The sequence below is a fragment of the Typopeltis vanoorti genome, chromosome 5 (genome assembly GCF_054136105.1).
Source record: "Typopeltis vanoorti isolate ZY-2024b chromosome 5, IOZ_Tvanoo_1.0, whole genome shotgun sequence".
Lineage (NCBI taxonomy): Eukaryota > Metazoa > Arthropoda > Arachnida > Uropygi > Thelyphonidae > Typopeltis > Typopeltis vanoorti.
In genome coordinates this window covers 3,635,301-3,659,681 of record NC_143553.1, presented here as the reverse complement: position 1 = coordinate 3,659,681, position 24,381 = coordinate 3,635,301, and the positions used below count along the sequence as shown (strand labels likewise).

General features: G+C 36.2%; 1 protein-coding gene across 1 annotated transcript in view; it reads left to right on the top strand.

The window, feature by feature from the left end:
- LOC150106192 (uncharacterized) overlaps positions 1-24,381 on the top strand; it is a 150,792-nt gene that overhangs the window by 36,145 nt on the left and 90,266 nt on the right. Inside the window, exons 3-4 of the mRNA XM_090392223.1 lie at positions 3,361-3,421; positions 8,438-8,445. Of these exons, the coding sequence (XP_090248349.1) occupies positions 3,361-3,421; positions 8,438-8,445 (69 nt within the window). The remainder of the gene's footprint in view (positions 1-3,360; positions 3,422-8,437; positions 8,446-24,381) is intronic.

Sequence of the window (24,381 nt, the reverse complement as noted above, 5' to 3'; positions counted from 1 at the left end):
GAAATATCGATACCTGTCAAGCCACTTTGACTTCAATAATCTTATTATTCACTCTCTTCCTCGAAACACCTCTATGCATCTTCCAGCCATGATCTGATCTCTTGTTCTTCCATGGGTTCCCGAACACGTGATAAGCTCTTCTCATATAGGCATCAGTCATACCTCCTCCTCTCATTATGTTATCTACCAAGCTCTGCAAATCCCCCACAGTCCATCCTTATACTGAACATTCCAGTTAGTCTTAATTACCAGCCTTCAACATGTCTTTATCTGCAAGAAATAGTAAGGATAACAGATCTGTGAATGCGCGGCATGATCTGGCCTAATTGGATGCATTTTGCAGTTACTTTCTTAAGTGTAAAATGGTACCATTACTTTCTTATTTCTACTTGTCAGCGCCTTTCTTAATACAGAAGCAATCTAAATGTTTTTCACAACTTCTCATAATTTTTTCCCTCGCATACTTTGTATTCCTCCCACGTACTGGATGCAATTCCACTAAACTACCTGAATTCTTCCATTGGCAATATTAAACTTTCAAATTTGGTTCACCCCCCTTCCCCACTGAATGAACTTGCCTTAACCTATTCGAAACCCCAAAATTTTGAGATCACTTCTCTCCAGTTTTTCGTCACCTGCAAACAAGTGGATCCTCCAAAACTCGGAATTTACATGCTGCATCAGCATATATTAATAGCAATCCCAGGACAGAACCTTGTAGCATGCTACTTGTTACTTCTCTCCTTTTGGTAGAAGGCTCTTTTCGTACGGAACTCGCTTATATCAGTCACCCATCTTCCCCATATTCAGGCTACTAATCTACTGTCAATTGGCTCCAGTCTTAATACCAGTTCATCAGTATATTAAATACCTTTTTGCAAGTTCCAGAAATATATGCATCTCCTCTGTTCAGTTGCAGTGGTAACCTTATTATTGTAACAAGATGCATATATTAATTAATCCAGGGTTCTATTCATCCTGGTACTCTTTCTTGCACTACTCTGAAAAGTACTAGCTGATAGTTAAACAAGTACATTTTAGTTGCAGTAACTCTTCCATTGTCACTGACCATCAAAATCGATGAACACTGTAGTTCCTTTAGGTGTATTACCTTAATACAATATCCCGAATGGGGTATTGCGAATTCTACATCCACCGTAGAATTCGCATTACTTCAGATAGTAATATCTGTTAGAGTTTTGGAACAGGAAATGAAGGAAGATCTCTGAATCATCGACAGTCATGAAGGATGCACAACACACACACACACACCGCAATTTGATATTCTGTACTGAAAACCAAACACCAGTATTAATGCTTGAATGTGATTTTTCTTACAGCATTATTACATTATTCAGATTATCGTAATTAGTGCTGAAATATTTTAATCTGTTAATTTGTAGATATTCTTAATACGACAGTTATTTAAAGAAAATAAAAAGGGATAGAATAAATGTGCGTCCACGATGGGAGGCCTTTCTACTTGCATCATGGAAGATTAACCAGTTCTTATTATGGTTTGGTGGTTCGATCAAGATGGAGGAGAGGATTTAACTTGGCTGTGATTTCTAATCGCAGACAAAGTAAATCCGCTAACTACTGGGATCCCATGTTGCGGACTTTCATAGCACGATTGTGAAGGAGAACATGCTCCATCCACTCTTTTAAAACTGGTTTGCATTAACCCTATAAGAATATAGAGAGGATCTCAAATCGTGTAAGAAACATATTCCAGTCATTCAGTCCACTTGCTTCAAAATTATGTTTGTAACTTGTTTTTTTCCTTTCAGATTGACATATTTTTTGTATTTTCTTTTATTGTCATATTTGAAATACTCCTTGAAATCGTTTCAAATATGATGCCAGAGCATGCGATGACAGTCGAATCTGCGCTCGTGATATTCAATTCGTGATATTTTGCGAATTGCATTTCATTCGACCTTTTATCTCCGTGGGTGCAGTTGAATCGCGCCTTCATTGTAAGCAAACAAAGAGGGCAAAAATCATTTAAATTGCCGTGTCACTTTACTGAGCTCATGAATTCAGATAAATATGTTTTGCATTTTTTTCCGGTCGAAGAACATAACAGTGAAAAACAGAAGTTGGGGATGCGTTCGTTCAAATGTGCGATATTTGCTATGAAATCGCATGGTTTTAAGAACAGAAATTGCCATTACGATCCTGACGAATCTGGCTTTTTGGATACAAATATTTACTCATTCAAGTTAATGATGACGATGTAACTGCCCTCTTTTATTCTCATGACCTTTCAAACATCCCGTTTAATTTATTTATGCTGAGGGTCGTGCATTGTTGCGTTATGGATCTTAAAATCTGAAGTGAAATATTTTCCTTGTCTATTACATTTGCATTTAAAGTGAGTTGCAGTTAAATAAAATAAAAAAAAACTTTTCTTTTTGTTTATCACAGCAATAAGCAAAAATGTATGGTGCACAACACGTGGGTTATTACACGCCTTTAATATTGGTAACTAATGAGTCGTCGTCCTCGTCTTCATTCATAGATTCTCTGTTTCTTGCTGTCTGTTCCGGATACATCCTGTTCATCCACGCACTTCCTGATACTAGAAACATAATTCCCGATCAGCGCGTGGTGTCAGGTTCGACATATCCGGCCAACGAGGCCTTTTCGTGAGCAAAGGCAGCTGCGGATTCTTTAGAACTGGAACTCTCTGAAAAAAAGTTCATCGGATCTGCGCAGGTGTGCGCACTCATTAAGGAGGAGCACCGATTCAATCTCTGCGGCTTTTTATCATTACTCGCATACTTTCTTGGTTTTATACGCTGCTCACACAAATGTAGAGAAAATCCCTTCTCTTTTGTTCCCGTCGCATCTCTAGGGGGGGGGGGGAGTAGCAAAGGTGGAGACGAATTCCAAAAGTATTTTAATGATTTTAATTTTTAAAGTTGGCCATTCTAGGAATACAAATAGTACGTGTTTTTATGGCTGATATAATCCAAAATGAGCTTTAAAAAAAACCAACACTCATTCCCTCCCCCACATAGAAAGGCAATTATAGATTAACATAAGAAATGGATCAGAAACGATTAAATTTACAATTTTCCCCTCATATGAGCATCTGAAGAGTTACGATTCTCTGAAGTAAAAAAAAAGAAGTTATTCTTCTATGTACACTGTCGGGCCAATATGAAGAATTAGAATTACTCAATTAGAGTAATTAACAATTAATTACATTAATCAATTAATTACAATATTAGAATTACTCAATTTTCTCATATTATCTATCCAGTTGAGTCCAGGTCGTCCCCGCTGTTTTTTTAACTGAAGTCAAGACCTCTAGTGCTATTTTAGCTAAACTATCTTTATCTGACCACGTAGCCCAACCACCAGAGCTGTTTACGACGTATTTTATTGTCTTGTGTTCTAGTAACGGAGCGGAGTTTCCTTCTAACCTCGCCATTTGTTGTGTGTGTGCCGTGTATGGTGTCTTCAAACGTTTTCTGTAGCACTTCATCTTGAAGGCCAATGGTCTTTTCTCCCCTTCTTTTAGCAATGTCCATTAATAATAGTAAGATAGTTAACAAAGATATCGAGTGTTGTATTTCATTGTCCTTCCATAGTGGGTGGAATCTGTGAAAGGCAACAGTTGCTTTAGCGATGCGTTCTTTAATATCCGCTGATCTCTGCGTTGCACGCTTCCCAATTAGGTGACTATTTTTACTTCTTCCAATTTTTCATCATTAACTGAAATTTCCATAGGCTTATTGCCTAAAAACATCGTTTTTGATTTGTGAATGCTGATTTTAATTCATAATCACCGAGTGCCTTAGAAACGGTCTGTTAATTCTTGTAACTGATGTTCATTCTCTGCTGTCATCAGCGAGTTTGAGATTATTGATTTCCCCCCCCCACCACACACACACCAAGCGTAATTTTAGTACCACTGTTTTCCGAGGCTAAGTTTATTCCAAGCACAGTTAGCAGAATTAAATACTCCACTGAAAGAAGCAGACAGGTACTTATTTCGTTCTTCATAAGAAAGGAATAACACGGAAGTTTCATACGTGGGTTGAGTATCGGTAATTAGCCTTCCCTGATTGCGAATTGGCGTTTAGTTTTCGAATACATTGGGAATGCGGTTAAATGTTTCAGAGTAGCGTTTCTCAGCTGGCGGAACGTCTCCGAGTAATTTCAGAGAAATTTTAATACTTGTTCAGTGAAGAGTTTTTCTTATTCCTTCTTTCAGTATGCATACACAACATTGCAGTATCATCCGCGGCATCTCCTCTCGGTTTTTTTCCAATGAAATGTTTAATTCAATTACTTTGGGAAAGAAATTTAGGCAGCAGCAGCAGCACTCGCCAGCACACTTTTTGTTTGGTATCATTTATTTGATCTTCGCAACTGATGATGGCAAATGTTTTTAATGCTTAATTTTCGTTCTTGGGAAAGCATTTACAAATCGACGACAATGGACACAAATAAAAGCAAACGAAATTGTAAATATAAGAAAGTGATTTTAAAGAGACTTCACTTTTGGAAGTAAGCATTCCTCATTAAGGAGAAGTTTCGGGTAGCAGGGAAATGAATCCAATCCGTATAGCTTTATTGTCTTGCGAAAGAAATAAAGTTACCCACAGAAAAAATAAATAAATAAACAACCAAAGGACACTGGTTATTCTTCCAAGGACTCTAAAGGGATTGTATTATTGTAGAATAATTGTGGGACGCATTCAATAATTCTTCCGGTGATGTTAGACATCATTTTGTCGATAATTTAAAAAAACATTCATAAGAAGTGAGAAGTCTTTTACTACCTGAAGCTGACGGTGACTTTTCTCGCTGGTCTTCTTATACCTAAAGATGATTGCAGTACGTCAGATGTTCCATTCTTTTATAGCCAGCGAAGCTTGTCACTTCGATCCCGCCCACTGCCGCCGAAGTATTTACAGTGTCATTGCCAGTCACTAAGAGGATTGCTGGTTTCTCTCTCTTTCGTGTTATAATTGATGAGTTACTTCCATAATTCGATAGTTTTTATGGACTGTTAGGAAGTATTTGAGAAAAAAACGGTACGCTTTTTTTCATTTGCTTTTCTAAAACAACCAACAGTAAATAAATCCCAGTACTTTTTTTTGAAGCCTTTAACTCTGTAATTATGTGCGCGATTTGGTAGTATGAGGGCATCCCATATCCACATTAGAATGGGTTACATGCTGGCTATGGATTCATATAGATTATCATATAGCAGTGGTGTTCAACCTTTTTTACTACGCGAGCTACTTTTCTATAAAAAGTAATTTCGGCTATCTACTCTCTTATATAGATCACGTTCCCCCAACCTGATATTTGATTAACCACAAATACACAACTAAAAACTTTATTTGTGTATTTAAAAATTTATTTATCACTTTTAATTATTTTAATACAACAAAAAACAAACAAACAAATATATTGGAATAGAATATTTATTTCTCTATTTTGGAAAAAAAAAACAAAGTTAGAAAAAACAGCAGATTGATTACAAACTCACAGGTTACAGGAAATGCTGGTTGATTAAAAAAAAAAAAAAAAAAAGTTAATGTGAATGGCATTGTTTGGACATCGCAACATTTTCATAGTCAAGTTGATATGAAGAAGTGGCCAATCGCAGACAATCATCCAAATGATCGTTTGTAATCTGGTTTCTTAATTGATTTTTTATGACTGTCATATTTGAAAAAGCGGATTCTGACAAGGATGTCGATCCGAAACACGACTGACTTTTTCGCGCAATATCAGTTAATATTGGGAATTATTCATGTGCATACTTCCAAATGACTTCATTGTTTATTGATTTTAAATGTAAACTATTCGGAATGTTTATTATCTCAAGTTCTACTTCAGCTTGGTTTATATCAAACAGCCCACTAATTTTATTGAAAATTTCTGAGATGTTCAAGTTTTCTTGAAATGGATTATTGATAAAAGATACAATCATTTCAGTTTTATTAAAATCTTTAAATCTTGAATTTATTTCTTCCTCAACTAATTCTATTTCACGAATAAATTCTTTTAAATCATAGCGAAGCTTTTCTTGATTTTGTTCAAAAACTTTTAATAAATATGGGAGATGTCTAAATTCGCGGTCATTTATATTTTTCTTTAATAAAAGTAACTATTGTTAGAAAGTTTTTATTGAACTTAGCATGTCAATTAAATTTTTATCTCTACCCTGTAACTCTAAATTTAAATTGCTTAATTTCGTACAGAAATCTCCTAAAAATGATAAGTGTAACAACCATCTTTTATCACCCAATTGTGGATAAATATCTCCTTTTTCATCAAGAAAAAAAAATTATATCGTTTATTAATACAAGAAATCTTTCTAAAACTTGACTTCTGCTGAGCCAGCGAACATTATTGTACGACAGAAGTTTCCTATCATCATCTGCCTGTAATTTAAATAACCGCCGTTGCAGGGCTTTTCCTCAAACAGAAGTTACAATTTTAAATGTAATATCCAAAACATCTTTTGTGTTTAATCTTTTACTACACAGTACTTGTTTGGTGAATAATACAGTGGTGCGTTAAAAAATCTATCTGGATATTTGTCATCGTTTTTACATAATGAAATGAAGCCTGATTTATTACCTATCATTCCAGGAGCACCATCAGTAGTAATAGACACAAGTTTAAAAAGCGGAAGTTTGTTGTTTCACAAATTCGTCAAATGCTGAAAAAATGTCTTCTCCCCTACTCCTTCCCAATAATGGTATAATTTTCAAAAATTCTTCACTTGAATAATCTTGAAATACCATTAACTGAGCAATATCAGTAAAGTCATTTGATTCATCAAATTGTAATGAAAACGTAACACACTGGTGAATGTCTGACATTAACCTGGCTTGGAAACTTTTCTCCAGCAATTGTAACTCTTCCTTTCGGCAATTTGAAACCTTGTCTGCGGCCTAGAAGTAGTCTCTCTCTAGCGACGTCTCGAACCGAGAAGCTCCTTTCTGGAAGCGGGAAACTCCTCTCTCAAGCAACGTAGATCCGGGCGGCCTCCTCTCTGACAGCAATTCTGGAACCGGGACCCCTTCTGCTTGCTTCAGTCCCTTTTTATTATGCCTTCTCTCAGACTTCGCATAAAGTTTGGCAACCCCCAAAGAATCGGTATGAGTCTTTCATCTTAAGTTTCAAGTTCGACACGCCTCTTGTTCTCCCCCGCTTTCTTTTGATTGTAAGTTGTCGGCCATCGGAAAGTTGTTTGAACTCTTTCTGATTGACTTCTTAGATGTTTACACTTAGAGCCTGCAAGCCTTTCTCATGGATACAAGTTTCAATAACAATCTTTCTAATGCCGCCATGTACAGCTTCGGTGACAGAAACATTGTCTTTGTTTTTAACACTCTAACATATTCTTATTAAAGCAGTATATACAGTTAGCTTCAAAAGAGTTATTTACAAAAACATCTAATACAAACTATACCGAGACAAACAAAGTTTATTTTTTTACAATATTCACATGGGACTTAACCTAAGTAAAAAAGCGATGTAATGTGCTTTGGAATATTTAAGCTACAAATCGAGTTTTTACACTTTGCTTATAATCGTATTCACGCTGCTCGCTGTTTGACTTCCACTGATCCAAATTAATTCATTTACCCGGACTTATAAGAAAATTACTGAGTTGACAATTTTAACGAAAAATAAATAAACAATACACTTCAAGCGAATTAAAAATAATACAAAATAATGATAAATAAAATATGTTTCCGGTTTTAATTAAATTTGTAAGTAAGGAGGAATACACAAGAGATCGACCAAAAATCGCCCCGCGATCGACGGGTTGAACATCCCTGTCATATAGCTTCTCTCACAAAACTGCACTTTTACAAAACATTGACATTTTCTCTCTCTCTCTCTCTTTAAACTCCTAATGAACGTATACGAGATGATACAGTGATGTTTCAAACACAAAAATGGATGACATGCACTATAAATGACAATGCTGGAGCATTTCATTTTAATCGGCATTGAATTTGCTCTTTTACGCACAATTCTATCCAAAGTTAGACGTCTTTTCTGTAAACTGAGAATACAATTTACTTTTTAGGTACCACAATCGTTGTTTCTTTTGTTGCCTTTCATTTTATTATCTCAGCAGTCTTTGTTAAACGTATTGCTAAAGCAACTGCCCTTCGTAGGTTCCACCCACTTTGGAAGGACAATAAAATACAACTAAGTATAAGACTCTACCTCATCGACATCCTTGTTAACTGTCTTACTATACGGATGTGAGAGTTGGACATTGCTAAAGGGAAACGAGAAAAGACTATAGGCTTTCGAGGTAAAGTGATACAGAAAACGTTTGAAGATACAATACACGGTACACACTCACAACAAATGACGAGGTTAGAAGGAAAATCCGTTCCGTTACCAGAACATCAACACTAAAATACGCCGGAAACAGCTCCGGTGGTTGGGCTACGTGGTTAGATTACATAGTTTACCTAAAACAGCAATAGAGGGCTTGAATTCTGTTAAAAACACCGGGGTGGGGGAGCGACCTAGAATCAGCTAGATAGAGAATATGAGAAAAGGGAGTAATTCTTTGTTCTCCGCTTTGTTAAGACAGAAGCATCTGGAGAGAGTTTGTTCGGACTATCCCCTTTATAGTGGCCCAACGGTGTCTACATACACCGGCGTTTCCCAGATTTTTCCTACGACGGAACTCTTCACAATTCCTGAAAATTTCACGGAACACCCTGGTTATTTTGTAATGTATTAATAATTAATTATGGCTTAATCATAGAGTATTAGTACACTTATGTATACGGTGTGACATGTTGACAAATATAAAATTACATTTATCAGTTATCAATCACTGGACTAATGAAATCGTGTCGCATATTGTAGTTTCCTCAGGCCAACATCATTTAATTAATTTGTGCTGATTTTCATTGACATATCCCATTCTGATCACCAAATAATTTATAATATTATTATAAGTACTTACGAGTGAATGCAGACGTTTTCCCCTCCTTTTGTACATCATGGAGATCGCTTTGTACGCTGGAGGTGGATGAATCACTATCTGCTGCGTCACAAACACCTTCAATAAGAGATTTCTTAATACCAAAATTAACCAAAGTCCCTTGTCTCTTATTCATATTAAAATTTAAATCTGTAGGCCTATTACTTTTGAAAAATCACGGCACTACGGTTTCGAAACAAGCACTTTCACCCTACAAAACGAACTTGCGAAGAAAGTATTTAGTATTACTAGATTTGAGAAGCGGATACAGACTCCCTTGATTTTAATTTCAGTAGAAAATTTTCTTTATACTTCCTTGCTGATTGGTCACTAACATTTGCAATACAGCTGTTATTTCGTTCAGTTTTGAGAACAGAGGATACGCCACCCATTGTTGTAATCGGCTTGCAGGCAATTTTTATGACCGGTCATAAACAGCGGTTTTCTCTTTCCCGAATTACTTCCATGTTTAAAAATACACGGCTTGGTCACCGACATCGCGGAACATTTATTCACTTTCCGTGGAACACAATTTTGGAAACCCTGACATAGATTATGGATGAAGAAGTTTTTGTTAGGCCTCCAAGCGCAACAGGTGAGAAGACAAAATCCCATTTTTCGTTTTATTTGGAATGACTGGCTTCGAATCCCTCCTAGGACATTAAGAAAAATTTTATTAACAGGAATTTTCAGACGGAGATGAGTTGGTCTCATACCCAGCTAACACCGGTCTCGGCTGCTTCTGATGTAATTCCAGTGAAATCAGCGCGCCTATGCAGCGAGTTAATACCGTTGATTGAGTGACATCAGCACTCATTTCCCAGTGCATTGTCAACCCCATGCTTCCTTTGCTTAGCTGAGAAAATTCTACGATGAGGCACACGGCGGAGTTAACTCTTGATATGTTCATCCCTCAGTGGTCGCTCTGTCACGGAAGAGCTTACGGCTGAGTAGATTTCTCATCCTGCCTGAAAAAAATACGATTAAAGCAGTATTAAGAAACATTGTTTAAATATTAGGAGCTTTTTTTTTCCCACTGCAAACACTCATGCGGAAAGCGAAGTGTTTCATACCATCCGTAGTCACCATTCGTAAATAAATAAACAGAATAGTTAAATTCCTAATACAGTTTGGTAAATTATGACGAATATTGACTAGTGCAAGAACTTACAGATCTTGAAGCATTGCACCGCGTAAAAAGGGGGACTGAATAATGCTTGCAATGAAAGGTAAATTAAAATGTGTGGTGATGGGGTCTTGTAAACATGACCATCGTATCATTTTTCGATCGGTTATGTCACAAACATGTTTTTGATTACCTAACACTTTTTCCAATAACCCATATTCGTATGAATGAACTTTATGCTATTAAATTGTCACTTTGTTTTTCACATTCTGGACAACGCGACAAACAGCCCATCCCATCGTAATTTTTCAATGTCAATTCACAGTATTCTTTTTCGAAAGGATTTTGAAATTTACCAAAAATCTTATTAGGACAAGACTTTGAAAACACTACAAATAAAAGATGATTTCCTCCAGTAAAAGTCCTTTTCTGCAACGAAAGAGGAAGAAAAAATCCCTCTGCGACAAACGCTTCTCTTTTGGCGATGGACAGATCCAGCAATACTCAACATGTTTGCTGTGTAGCATCATCCTTCCTAATTGCTTATCGTTAGTAGAGAGTGCATTATTCAATGCACAGATGATTGTAGTTGTGGTTAAGTGTTGATCTTTTGCAAACTGCGATTACTTTCCTTGGAGGTTATTCGAGGTTGTTCATTGCAAATCAGAACTTCAAGAATAAACAAACATGATCTGGGCATTTCCAGATAGCCTTTTCGAGGCGAAACGCTGTTAAATTCTGCTTTTACTTTACTGAGGGATCGTTGATTTTTTTGCATGATTACCTTAGAATATTTCAATATCTCTACACAAGAAAATAACCATAAAATCACTTCCGCAGCGATGAAAGGAATATGCAACTACAGGTAACCCTCGTATAACGCGGATGTTAGGTACCATAGAAATACCGCGTTATATAAATCGCGTTATGCGAGACTCAGATCAAATAGGAAAAGTAGGGTTATGTTCCGAAATAGTTTGTTTATATAATTAAAAAAATGACATATTTAACAAAAATATATTTTTATTTACTTCAAGTAATTCATGTAAGTTAAGAAAACATCAACTATGAAACAAATACATAGTATAAAATTATAAAAATTACGAATTGTACATAAACTTCATTGCACATAATGCATAAATGTTTTGGCAAAACAAAACAAAGTGCATATTTTAACTTTCTCCAAATATAACATTTCGTAGATGTTCTTCATTAACGTGTGGCAGACGTCGTCACCACTTGAAATCTCTTGGACATCATTTGTATAATTCTCATTGCGTACTTCGGCTGGTTTAGTTATCAAGCAGTCAGTAATAAGACCTTGCTTACCACTAGGCTGCAATTTTTTATTAAGTTCATAATACGGAGCTAAACAAATATCCAATTGTCTCGGTAGTTTTCCGGAGCGCTCCATTGAGGAATTTTTATCGGTAAAATAACTTCATAACTTTCTTGCCAAGTCCAATCCTTCTGCTAATTTCTTTAAACTGAATTCTGTAACGAATTCATTACAATCAGAATCTTCGGCAGAACTTTCCCCGTCATTTGGTTCCACGTCATCTATTAATTGTACTGGTTCCTCCCCATTTAAATTAATTCACTAATTTCGTTTTCAACCATATCGCAAAACTCCTCTCCACCAAATATGTGTGCGACGTTTACTATACGACTTAGCTCGGCATCCAAGGGAGGTACAAAATTTTGTTTCAGAACGGCTTCGGGTCATATTTTTTTTTCCCCAACAAGCGTCCAGTGTACTTATGATGTTACACTTATGTACACACTTAATGTCTTTCCTGGTAGAAAACGAAATACTTTTCTACAATAAACACTTTATACGGTAAACAATTGACGTACATACGTGCTAAAGGGTATTTCCCCAAATACAAATTCGCTGCTTATAACTACATGCGTGATAGGGTAGACGCAAATTTAACTAAGATAAAATTTGATTTTTAAGTTGCGCAGTGAAAAATATATGAAAAGAAAAAGGGTTACTACAATTTGTAGACCGTATTATATCGAAACCGCGTTATACAAGGGTTACTGTATTAGAAAAATACTCCGAATAGTTGCAGAATCAGTGTAATTAAATGATTGTAATTATTTAAAATCAAATTATTAAAACGAAAAGTGAATTACGGAAGTGACCCTCCGTTGGTATAGACGAACCCTTTGGTTCGAATCCCGTCTACGACGCGAGGAACCCTTTTCAATCAAATGGTGAGTTAGTCGGTCTCATACGGGGGGGTGAGGGTTTTTCTTCCCTCAGAACAGGCAAACTGACTCCGTAGCGAACACACAAATCATAAATAATTGCTCTTAGGTGATGCAGCAGAGGAGTGACCCCTGATCAGGGGGAGGGGGGGTCTACCTATTCTAAGGGACTGATGGGTCGAAGATTAAGGAAGTGCAAGAATGATTTTAACTGCATTGGAGAAACTCGTATTGTTCCTCACCTCAACGCCAAAAAGTTTCATTTCCTTTATGAACGAGATTTTCTTCACATTGCGCAGCAACTACGCTGACCAATCTTTTTAATATGCACTCGTATTACTCCGTATTTTTACGGATATTTTCGGAATATTCTTCTTTAGCTCAAATGCAGTTTCCCTTGCCAAACTCGATAAAGCGGTTAATAAGAGAGCCGATTTCCTCCCCTCTGTAATTCTCCCCTTAGTATAGGGCGTGTATTGTTCACGTCTCTTCCGATGAAGAACACGCCCCCCCCCCCAGATGGGGGTCATCAAAAGCGAGAATTTTTTTTCAAATAAACTTTTGTGAGTTTTGTTTATAGCAGGATGCATGCAAAGTCGACAGACGGATTAAACACACGGGAAAGGTTACTGTGCCGAAGCACAATAGGATTAACTCGGTTTATCGATGGAAACACTGGCTTTGATCTCGAATGTCATGCATATTCATGCACCCGAGAGTCGTGTCGTGACAGCATATCGTGTCATTTCGGGGAAAAAGGCAAATCAATGTCCTCTTAGTGATCGCCTCTGAAGGACAGAATGGATGAATGGAAATAGCGGCATTCATACGTCGAAATGTGTGTTCGAGATGTGCACTTTTGCCTTGTAAAATTTATAAATTGATCGTGTTCTAAAGTGCTGCCGACTCGGTTGGCGAGTTCTATTCCCACTGTGAAATGGATGTTGACGATTTTTTTTTTTTTTTTTTTTTTTTGGGTGGTAAATGTGGGACCGCTGCCATGCATATTAGCAGACTGAAGTAATTCGAGGAAAAAAGTATCACGTGTTCTTTAGAGCAAGCTCTGGATTGTTTAACCCATAGTCCTTCCATGGTGCTAAGGTGAAGATGAGTTGTTTAAAAGAAGATAAAAAAGAGATTGCTTAATGACAGAGGCGAGTTCAAGTAGGCGTTTATCCTTTTTTTTTTTTTTTTGTCGTTATGAGATAGGTTTCAGTTTTACAATCGTAATTAATTAAAATTAATTAAACAGATCTGAATTATTATAAGTAATTGAACCAATATTCCTCCAGTGGGTTATTTTGTTCAAATTTTCAAAGTTGGTTTGTCGTCTTTTAAAATCTCTTAATATTGTCAGCTTGGTTAGCGTACCCGTTCTCCAACCAACAGATCGCGGATTCGAATCAGTCCCGCCGTGGACATGGGTGTTTGTGATTACCTTTAGGTGGGAGATGAATTCCATCGCCTGGTGTGAAATCAGCACCTACTTTATTACAGGCCTAAGAAACTTTCATGTGTGGTTTCTAGACCACGATTTCCTTATTATGTAAAAACAAACAAATCCAATAATAATAAATCCTTATTCCCCACAGCACTAATATATAAAACCATACACTAGATAGCACTTACTCTTTAAATAATTAAGCGTGGTCGATTGACTAACTGCGCAGTTTACTTTTAATACCAGTTTCGCTTCTGCAGAAGTGAAATGTTTTATTCCGGAGACAGCTGACAATAGAAGCTGGTGATAAAATGATTCTTACAGAATATTTATAATGAACACGAGCATTGAAAATGTCAGAAAAATATCTTCTTTATACTTGGGGAAGAAAATCCTAAATGTTCGCATTTATGCAGTGAAAAGGTTACAAAAAAGCAAGTAAGAAGAGCGGTTCGATCATTTTCAGTAATAAGGGGGTTGCTGAAAATCAGATGCAACAATAAATAAAGAGAGAAAAATATACGATAGGAAAGAATTTTTAATGCCAAGTCAAGTAGATGACTTTCTAATGAGTTTCATTAATTTGTAAAATGACGGAGTAAGACTGGCTAAATGAGAAAATGACAGTCTGTTGCACGATCGTAGTCATTCTCCTAATATCTTCGAATTCCCTCTTCATCTTTCTAAACCTCTGAGATTCGCTTTCACAATTTAAGATACTTTATTCTACATCATCCCATAAATGTTCGGCAGGGTTTAGATTAGATCAGGCCGATGAAGTAAAGTTTCTCTTGGGTTCCAGAATCCTTGCCGCTCAATATGATTCCAGTGGTATGACGTGTCGTCTTGCTGGAAGTGCCATCCTAAGACGACCATAGAACTCGCAGGCTTCGGTGTAATCATGGAGTCTGCATTAATGTTAAGTAGAAGGTTGCTGGCAGATTTACCGATTGAGATCAGTCAATCCGACTTGGATAACATTCCCAATATCCCTCATAATCACAGGACAACGAACAGTGTACTCTATTCCTTTAGAGTTAGAATAAGAATTTTTTTTTTTTTTTTTAAATCACGAGAATCCCTTAATGTTCTGGTAACTCTTCGCTTTCTATGTGTTTCTTTTGTATACCCAAAGCACAATTTTCGACTAACAGATGCAATGCAAAATGAAATTAGACGCTGTTAGAGCATGCTCAATAGGAACACTAACTTCTAGCAGAATTCAAAAATCTAATCTCGGCGCTACATAGATTTGTCGCGAAGTAGCCGACAAGCTACCTTTCTGAACTACATACAACATGCACTTTCTGCAGGAATCGGCTATTAAAAAAATAACAGATGACGTTGTTCCAAAGCTATTGTGAGGGGAAGAGTTCCCCCCCACCTTCATATTTTGTGGCATTTGAGAAAGAATGAAGTACGCGGTGACCGAAGAGATGCTCAAGTCACCTAAGACGTGTGATTCTGCGTTAACCATTTTCATTTATCATTTTATCATCCATGGAAATAGGCACGCAGTCTGTTACACAAATTATGAATTATTGTTGCGAAAACGGGATTTATGCTTTGGATGTGTTGTGACAATTGGGGAAGGGAAATCGGAGAACATTTTATGCATTGATAGACATTTTCGCTCCTCACCCACGAAATTCAATAAAACATGGGAATCGAGTAGGACATCTTTTGCTTCATGTGAAAACTATTTAAAACTCACATGAGGTTCACTAAATCACCCCCCCCCCCAAAAAAAATAACAAATAAATAAATAAAATAAAAAAGTAAATGAAATATGATGGTAATCTGAGGACTACTTGCGATATATTTGGATTAATTAGATGACCATCTTAATTTATGTACCAACTCAAGTCGGATCGAAAACAAAGAAGTCGTTTGAGTAAAAGGGAGTGGTTGAAGTATTACTCAGCTGGTCATCGTTCTTGCATTTTCATGTTGCTCATCCAGTTGTTTAATCTGTATCTTAACGGACGTGTGTGCTTTAAACAAAGGGACGAAACACAATATCTGTGACCTATACGACACGTTTCCGTTTCAGATGTTGTGTGTTGATTAAGGTGACATCACAACTTAATCAACGCAGTTCATCTCATTTCTTCTTCCTCCCCCCTTTGCATGCTAAACACACAATACGTCTCGAAGTAGACGTTGGCGTACTCTAAATTTAAGCCGAGATCGAGAGAGAGTTCATTGCTGTCCCTTGCAAATCCAATGAACTCGCTGCCACTTTTGTTAAATGCCCTACAACTCCAGTGCCGTAATAAAAATTAATGAAATAATGATAAACAGACTCGCATCTGCGTGATATCCAGCCGACCTGATTGGTCGAGTGGTTAGCACACTTGCTCTCCAACCATCAGACTGCAGGTCCGAATCTCGCAATGGGCGTGGATATTTGTCTGCATGTTTATTTTTAAGCGGTATGAAATTGGCTTATTGGAGGAATGAAGTGGCCTGGAAAAGTTCCGGTCTCTAATTCCGGATTATATAAAAATATATGAAATAAAAGCTTTGTTTATGGCACTAAATGTACTCTAATGTTTTGTGGCCTTTCATGGGCTGGAGTTAAAAAAAAAAGCTGTTGAATTTTAGTTAGAGATTTCGCCTACTAATAGATCGAGATCGTTCTCAACTGTGGAAAATCTAAAATTAGTCCTCCTCAATTGTAGGACTTTAAAATATTCCTTTTTTTATTGTCTTTTCCTCCCCAATTTGAAACAGTTGAAATTTCAGAGGGATGATGTAGGTTTACAATTTCTGTTTTTCCAGCTACACACCAATGACTCTCCTGCTATTTGAAAGCGCGTTGTTTGACAAAAGTGACAGTAGTGACAAAAGCATCTTACAGCTGAGATGCTGACGGCCGCTAGACTCCTTTTGCTAAGAAAGTATCTTTATATTCGTTTTAGTCGGTCAAACAAGAGTATTTGTTACTGAACGGAGAGTTTCTTTCCTTTTTGTCCAATTGCGTACAATAAAATTCACCCTCGATTTTGTTTTGAACCATTCAATGACACGAATTCCAAATAATTATGTAGTTGAAGTGCTACACATTTCAGCCAATATTTTCACCTTCACACAAATGACTGCTTCACTACGCGAATCTCCATTCACGTAATGAAAAAACGCGTGTTAAGTAAAAGCACGCACACACAGGTCGTTTATCCCAGCGAGACTGTAAATACTGTGGCTAAATGCAGATCTGTAATCACTTCGACTGACTATTTTCCGTACTTGAATATGTAATCTCGCGAATTACTGGGTTTAGAAATTACGGCCGAAGTTATTCTTGAGAACTTATGATGAAATATTTCCTCGGAAGATTATTTGATTTTCCTAACAGCTTGCGAAGACTACTTGAATTTTCCGTTACTTCTCCACGCATCATCGCTACAGTTATTTAACAGAGGTACGCTTACACAGAAAACACATACGTTTTTTTTTTTTTTTTTTTTTAAATTTTATTTCGTATAATATAATCTATGCTTCTTTAGAATTACGGCTGAAGCATTTGAGACCAGTGTATTGTGCAGGTTGATTGGGTGTGTTCTTTGGCTGGCTTAGCTGGCTTATGAGAGAAAACACTCGAGTTCCAGGGTTAAATCCCAGCACCGTCTAAAGTCATCATCAACTGAAGATCTGTTATCTTAAAGGCTCTTGACATCTTAAGACGGAATTCAAAGCTGAGTCTAAATAACCAAAGAAGGACAAACGTCACTTTGTTCATGTGTCTACGGAGGGGGGTTTGCACATCAGGAAAAAAAGTTGCGAAAAATTTGAATTTAACGCTTTGTGAAGTCTTTACAAAGGTTAGTACTGTAATGTTAGGAAATTTCCTTTTATATTCAGAACTTTTATTCTGAAAGAAATACGAGGCCGATCCGTACTGATAGAAAATATGCCACGAGGAATGAAATATTGGGCGAAGGTGTGTTGAGCCATTAAAGCATCATCACACTTAGCACTACGATTTGCACGCTTTGAGATCCAAATCATAGCTCAAAATTCATAAGGGCAACTTTTAGCCGCATTTTCAGTCCCTTCTCCCCTTCCAGAACTATTTACCTATCTTAGGTAAGCGGCTTTGTGCCATTGATTTCCGAATATTGCAGTGCACTGACGGCGTCTTTCATCGAGTTGCAGACTTCGATCTTATTAGATGTCTCGGATGACTAATAAACATGACCCATTGCTTCTTTAAGTGTCGATAAACAATATGAATTTCATTAAAAGAGAGAAATAATCAAAATTATCTGATCCCACTTTTGAAAGAGTCGAACTACCAAAAGCGTCCTCGGCGTTATGAAATTTTGTCGATCTTGTTACAAAACTGAATCGATTCAAATAGATCCAGTGGCTATAAAGAAGGGAAAAAAAGAAACTATGAATCACATGCTACAAGGAAGCTTGCGTTATTTTTTTTTCTTTTGCGCGTGTAATTTTTTTTTTTTTTTTTAAAGGCAACAGAGATGAGTAGGCGAGAAGCAAACATCCCAGCCTACCATGAACGAGAGAAGACAGTGAGGCTGACACCAAATCCACTCCCCTCCCCCATGACAGTTTTCCGTTATCGGCCCAGTCCATCATTCTCTGGCTGTGCCTACGATGAGCTCTCAAGTATCAAAAGACTTTGTGCCACCACAGAAGGACGTTAACGGTCTGCGCGTCGCTAGCGATTTTTCTTGGTGATGAGAAATATAAACGGTGGCTAGTGTCTCGGATAATGTCTCTTGTAGTATGCCAATTATTAGAAATGACAGTCCAGCTGTAAAGGATATGCACAGGAAGGAAGCTTATTGGACTCCAAATATACCGAGTGTTTAACTTCAACCGAGATGGATTAGCGATAAACAGAGGATGTTGCAGCTTTTCAGAAGAGACAATTCCTTGAAATGTTAGCAGCTTTCTCCTTTTATTTTTACCCATCCATCCGGAAGAGCCTGCACATTATTGCAAATAGTGATTGTGGATCTTCATTACTCTAAGCCAGTGGTCGAAACTTTTTATGTCCGCTTACAAATCGAGTTGCTGACGTGCGGGCGCGTGCCAAAAATATACAAATCAAGTTGCTGACGTGCCGAGCACGTCAGCAATTAATACAACACTAATTAATTAATATTAATAATGACAGTCTAGCTGTAAAGGATATGCACAGGAAGGAAGCTTATTGGACTCCAAATATACGAATGCTTAACTTCAACCGAGATGGATTAGCGATAAACAGAGGATGTTGCAGCTTTTCAGAAGACAATTCCTTGAAATGTTAGCAGCTTTTTTGCAATTTTTTATTATTAGCAATTTTTTGTATTAATTAACATTAATTAATACAAAATTAATTGCAGAATTTTATTGAGACAAGTTTAAAAATTAATATAGAATTTCATAATAATGAACACATAATTTGACATACACATTGTCGTATACAAATCAATATTATCAATTTATTAATGAGATTTCCGCTATTGTACATTAGATGCCAAATGCTTTATATCAGGTTCATATTTTGTCACTTTTAGTAATACACAGGCGGAACTAGATTCATCAGTCATTCAATTTCTTAAACTGTCTTTTATAAAATTCATTTCAAAAAAATAATGACTCACAAGCATATGTAGAGGAGAAAATTGATAATATAGCCATCGCTAATTTTTTTAAACAACAAAAGGTTTCAAGAATGGCATTCCAAGTTCTCAATATTTCCTCTTGTGCATTCTTTTTAATTGCGCCCAATAATCGATCATTTTCCATTCTTTCCAAGTCATTTCTCAAATCGACAAACTTTTGTTTCCATATAGAACTAGATTGAAAATCGGTTAATTGCATTTCTATATCTTCCGAATTCAGCCACTCGAAAATCTCCAAATTGAGTTTATCTGTTGATGTTGTGTCCGGATGCAAAATAAATTTTGATGTCTCTGCAAATTGCCTGAACTGCGTAAATCTTGAAGAAAATTCGTTGATTATCGACTGAATAACTGTAGAAAACTCTTTTGTCAATTTAACTTGATCTGTTTTTTCATGGGATTCTAGATCTGCAAAGAATTTTTTTGTATTTGGAAAATATCGGAAGGTATTAGAAATGACGTCACGATTAAAAATTGGTAATTTAGCTTCGAATGCTTTGATTAAATCAAACATGACAATAATTGTCTTGTTAACACCTTGCAGTTTAACATTCAATTCATTTAAATGTAAACGCAAATCAGTAAAAAACATTAATTTCGAAAGCCATTCGACGTTCATTAATTGATTGTATTTTTCAATGATTTTCTCATTATGTAAAAAAAGTCTGACTTCATCTAAACACTCAACAAATCTTTGAAGAACTTTCCCCCGACTTACCCATCGGACGTTGTTATACATAAGTAAACCATTGCACACCGAGTTTACCTCACTTAATAATTCTATAAATTTTCGTTTATTTAAAGCGCGTGCCGATATAAAATTGACCAATTTTGTTACAATGCTCATATCTTTCAGTGGCTTGAAACTAGCCTTTGCGCATAAAACCTGCTGATGTATAATACAATGAAAACCCAGAACTGAATGTCCAATATATTTGATAAATAAATTGACGAACCCATTTTCCTCTCCAGTCATACTGCGAGCACCATCAGTAGTGACTGATACAATTTTGGAGGGATCTATATCTCTTTCAGCAAGTGCATTTACAACTGCGTTGCAAATATCTATTCCTTTTCTTGTTGTTGCTAATGGTGTTAAACTTATCAATTCTTCTTTGATGTTATTCCCAACACAATAACGAATAAAAATTGCTAAACGAGCTGATCCAGTTATGTCAGTATTCTCTAAGACAAAGATAAATTAAATCAGAAGATTTTATATCTGTTTTTTGCTGATGAGTTATATTTTTAGCCATTTCTATGATTCTATCTTTCACCGTGTTTCTAGCCAAAGGCATATCTTTTATTCTTTGAATAATTTTTTCCTTGTTTTCAAAATCTTCAAAGAGAAGTGGTGCGCATTTTAACCATGCTTCTTTTATATATTCACTAAAAGGTTTCCCGTGTTTAGCAATTACATTTGAGGCAAAAAAACTAGCAGCAGTTATATTTGAACGACTGCCGATAAATTTCATTAGGGTTGTTGACTGTTTATTCCTATTTTTAATTGCCCGAGCAATAAATTCTTTCTGTTCGTCCTTGCTTTTCTCAAGGAGCGATTTATGGTTTGTATCATAATTCCGTTTTACTGACGACGTTCTGCACACAACTGTTCCGGAACATAAAACGCATATTGCTTTATTGTATTTATTAATCATGCAATACTCTTCAGTCCACCAGCTTTGGAACTCTACTGCTTGACTGTGATAATTTTCGTTTTTTATTTTCGCCAGCCATGTTCGGTAGAACTGTAACAAAATAATTCACAACTGAAATCAAATGCATTTTTTATAGTTTCAAAAAAATCAACATTTTATTATATGCCTAAATTAAATTATCTTTATAATTCCCATTTTCAGTAGCAAAAACAAAACAGTACACATACGCAACAATAATGCACTTGCCGATGCTTATTTCTGCCTACTGGCGGATGCGCGGTGCGAAATGCATAATGAACGCACGTGCAATTAGAAAAGGGAAAAGTCAGAGAATCCAAAGGATCGTTCTCAATTCTTTTTCTATAGACGGTATTTTTATTTATTCTAACTGTATTAGAGGGCACAGTCCCAACAAACTTACTCGTAAATACCGTTCCCATTTTTTTTAAAGTTCATACATTAAACTAACATAAGTATTAATATTATATAAATTAAGTGGATATTAAATCCAACATTATTTCAAAGCCAACTACAGTAACAATAGAATTTTCGTGTGAAATTTGGCGAGTGTATTCCCGTAAGATCTCTTGTCAAATTTCCCAAGAAGCGTCTATAGTTTCTGTAGTCGGCTTTGAAATAATGTTGGATTTAATATCCACTTAATTTATATAATTTTGTATCGCCGATGTGAAGCCTTTCGGCTATTTATTTTAGTAAATAAGTATTAATAATTAATTATGGCATACTCATAAAGAGTATTAATACACTTAATGTATTAATACTCTTTATACTATTAATTATTTTATATTATTATACTAAATTTTAAATTAATATACTATTTCAATTAATAGTATATTAATTTTATACTATTAATTGACAAATATAAAAGTAAATTTAAATCACAGGACTAATGCTACAATATTGTAGTTTCCTCAGGCCAACATCATTAAATTAACTTCTGGTAAGTTTCATTGACAAATCCCATTCTGATCACCAAAAATGTATAATATTATTCAGTATTAAAATTGATTATTGTATTACTAAATTGATTTTAATGATGTTAGTTTGAAAAAAAAAAAAAAAAAAACGGTAGTGAGAAAAATATGTATGCATTGTAACTCACCATAGAAGTCAGCGGAGCAGGGAAAGCAGCAGAAGAATGTCGACTTGTCGGCGAACGCTTACCGTCGAATATAACTTGCCCTCGCGTATAACTGGCACCCCTGATTTCACTTTACGAAAAAATACATTAAAAAGGTTTTGCACATATATACCTCCCACACAAAAAACAACACGCCCTCCCCAACAGCCATTATATACTGTAGATGCAAGAAAGAAAAAAAAAAAAGTTTTATTGTATCCCTGAATAAGGTACAGAGGCTTTTGCAGTCTGTGTAATATATTTCTCAACAAATAGTGCAATTACAGACAGCTGGGATAAAAACGGCGCCTAACTAATGAATCACATGTACCCTCCCCCCTCCCCCCTTCTCACAGAAACTACGCTGTATAGGCAAGCAAAACCCTATGTTGCAGCGGAAACACAGTATCTAAGTAAAAATATTGTCCAATTTTTCAATTACATGAAATAAGTTTGTTTGATTGCATCGGAAATTCTCGATGTCATTATGACAGATCAGAGGCTAACTTAAAATAAAATTCTACCACGAATTGAAACATGCCATATAATGCACGTGTGAGTTCCCCTTCCCCTCCAGCGCGAACAAGGCAATAAAAACCAATCATGGGTTGAAACTTGTGCGAGTTGAGTCCACTGATAATGAGAAGTTCCGTCGTAACGACATCCCTTCGTGAATGTGTTAAAACTCAGAAATATATAGTGAATGTTATGACAGTTGCAGATATTATGGAATTGGGTTGAAGAAAATTAGCATTCAACTCAAAAATTGTCGATTCCATTTGTCTTTGGGTCGCGTGATCTTTTGTTAATACCGCACCAATCAAATTCATGTCTTCATAGCTGCTCTCTCCTGTAAAACAAAACTTAACTTGCACGTATTGTAACAATTAAAAAAAAAAAAAAAAAAAAAAGGTTGAATAATTTATAAGCGTATAAAAGGATATCACCTGTAAATCGTTGACGTGCCAGCAAAATTCTCGGGCGTGCCATAGGTTCGCCACTACTGCTCTAGGCTTTGTGACAGGGGGTCATTTTTAACAAAATGAAATGGTCCACGTGAAGTCTTCTTGCTATTTTGAACGAGCAGAGCACTCTCTTCCTAAGAGGCTATTAGGAAAAAAGTGCGGTCTTCCTGAGATGCTACTATTAAAACACTCACTACGAGGGATGGCGTGCAGGAGCTTACTTCTTTATACTGACTGAAAACATTGCCTGCTCGAGAAATTCTGCTTGTGTCCGTTTGGGTTTTCAGCAGTAACGTGCTCATCTGCACGCAGTATCTGTTGTGTTTCCTAGAAAACTGCTGTAATATTCGATGTGTGCGTAGAGCATTGTGTGACATGTTTATAAACAGAATGTGTAGTCAGGAAATGTTTCCGTGCATTAATGTGAGCGAGACGGGAAAATTAAAAAAATCTTGTTCATATTTCTTTATATCTGTAAGCTCATTGGCTTTTCTGGTTGGCCGAATGATTAACGTATTCGCTCTTCAACCAACAGGCTGCAGGTTCGAATCCCATTATGGGCAGGGATATTTGTGATCTACTTATTGGAGGCGTGAAGTGGTTGAAAAAGTTCTTTTTGGTCTGGGTTTCCGGACTTTGTAAAATATGCATGAAAGAATAATATAAATTAATAAATGGAAAAGAAATACTTAACCCACCCACGGCGGTACGAATGTACTATAGGCTTATTAGAATCATTTCGTGGGTGGGAGCCAATGGAAAAAAAAATCGATACGTTAATGGAAATCTGATTCCCTCTGTTAACACAACTGTACGCATGCGATTTTTACATTCAGCTGTAAGCTTGATAAGATTTTCACAAGTGTGTTCATTCTTCCTCTTTGGAAAACCCTATCTGAGTCACCTCTCTGAATGCTGATTGTATAAGGTGACCTTCGCAAGCAAATGACTATAATTAACATACAAAAACGATAAACACACGTTTGTTGCTTTTATTCAGTTTATTTTCTACGACTGTTTATTTCAAATTATTTTATTAATGTCTCGAAATACAGAATAAGAAATCGCTGCTCTTTGATTTAGAGAAACTGTTCTCATGAGTTAAACCCCTTAACAGCAACGGCAATTATTAAGGGGGTAATATTTACTAGGACGGCGCTTTTTCTCATGGATGCTTCCAAGTTGAGAGCATA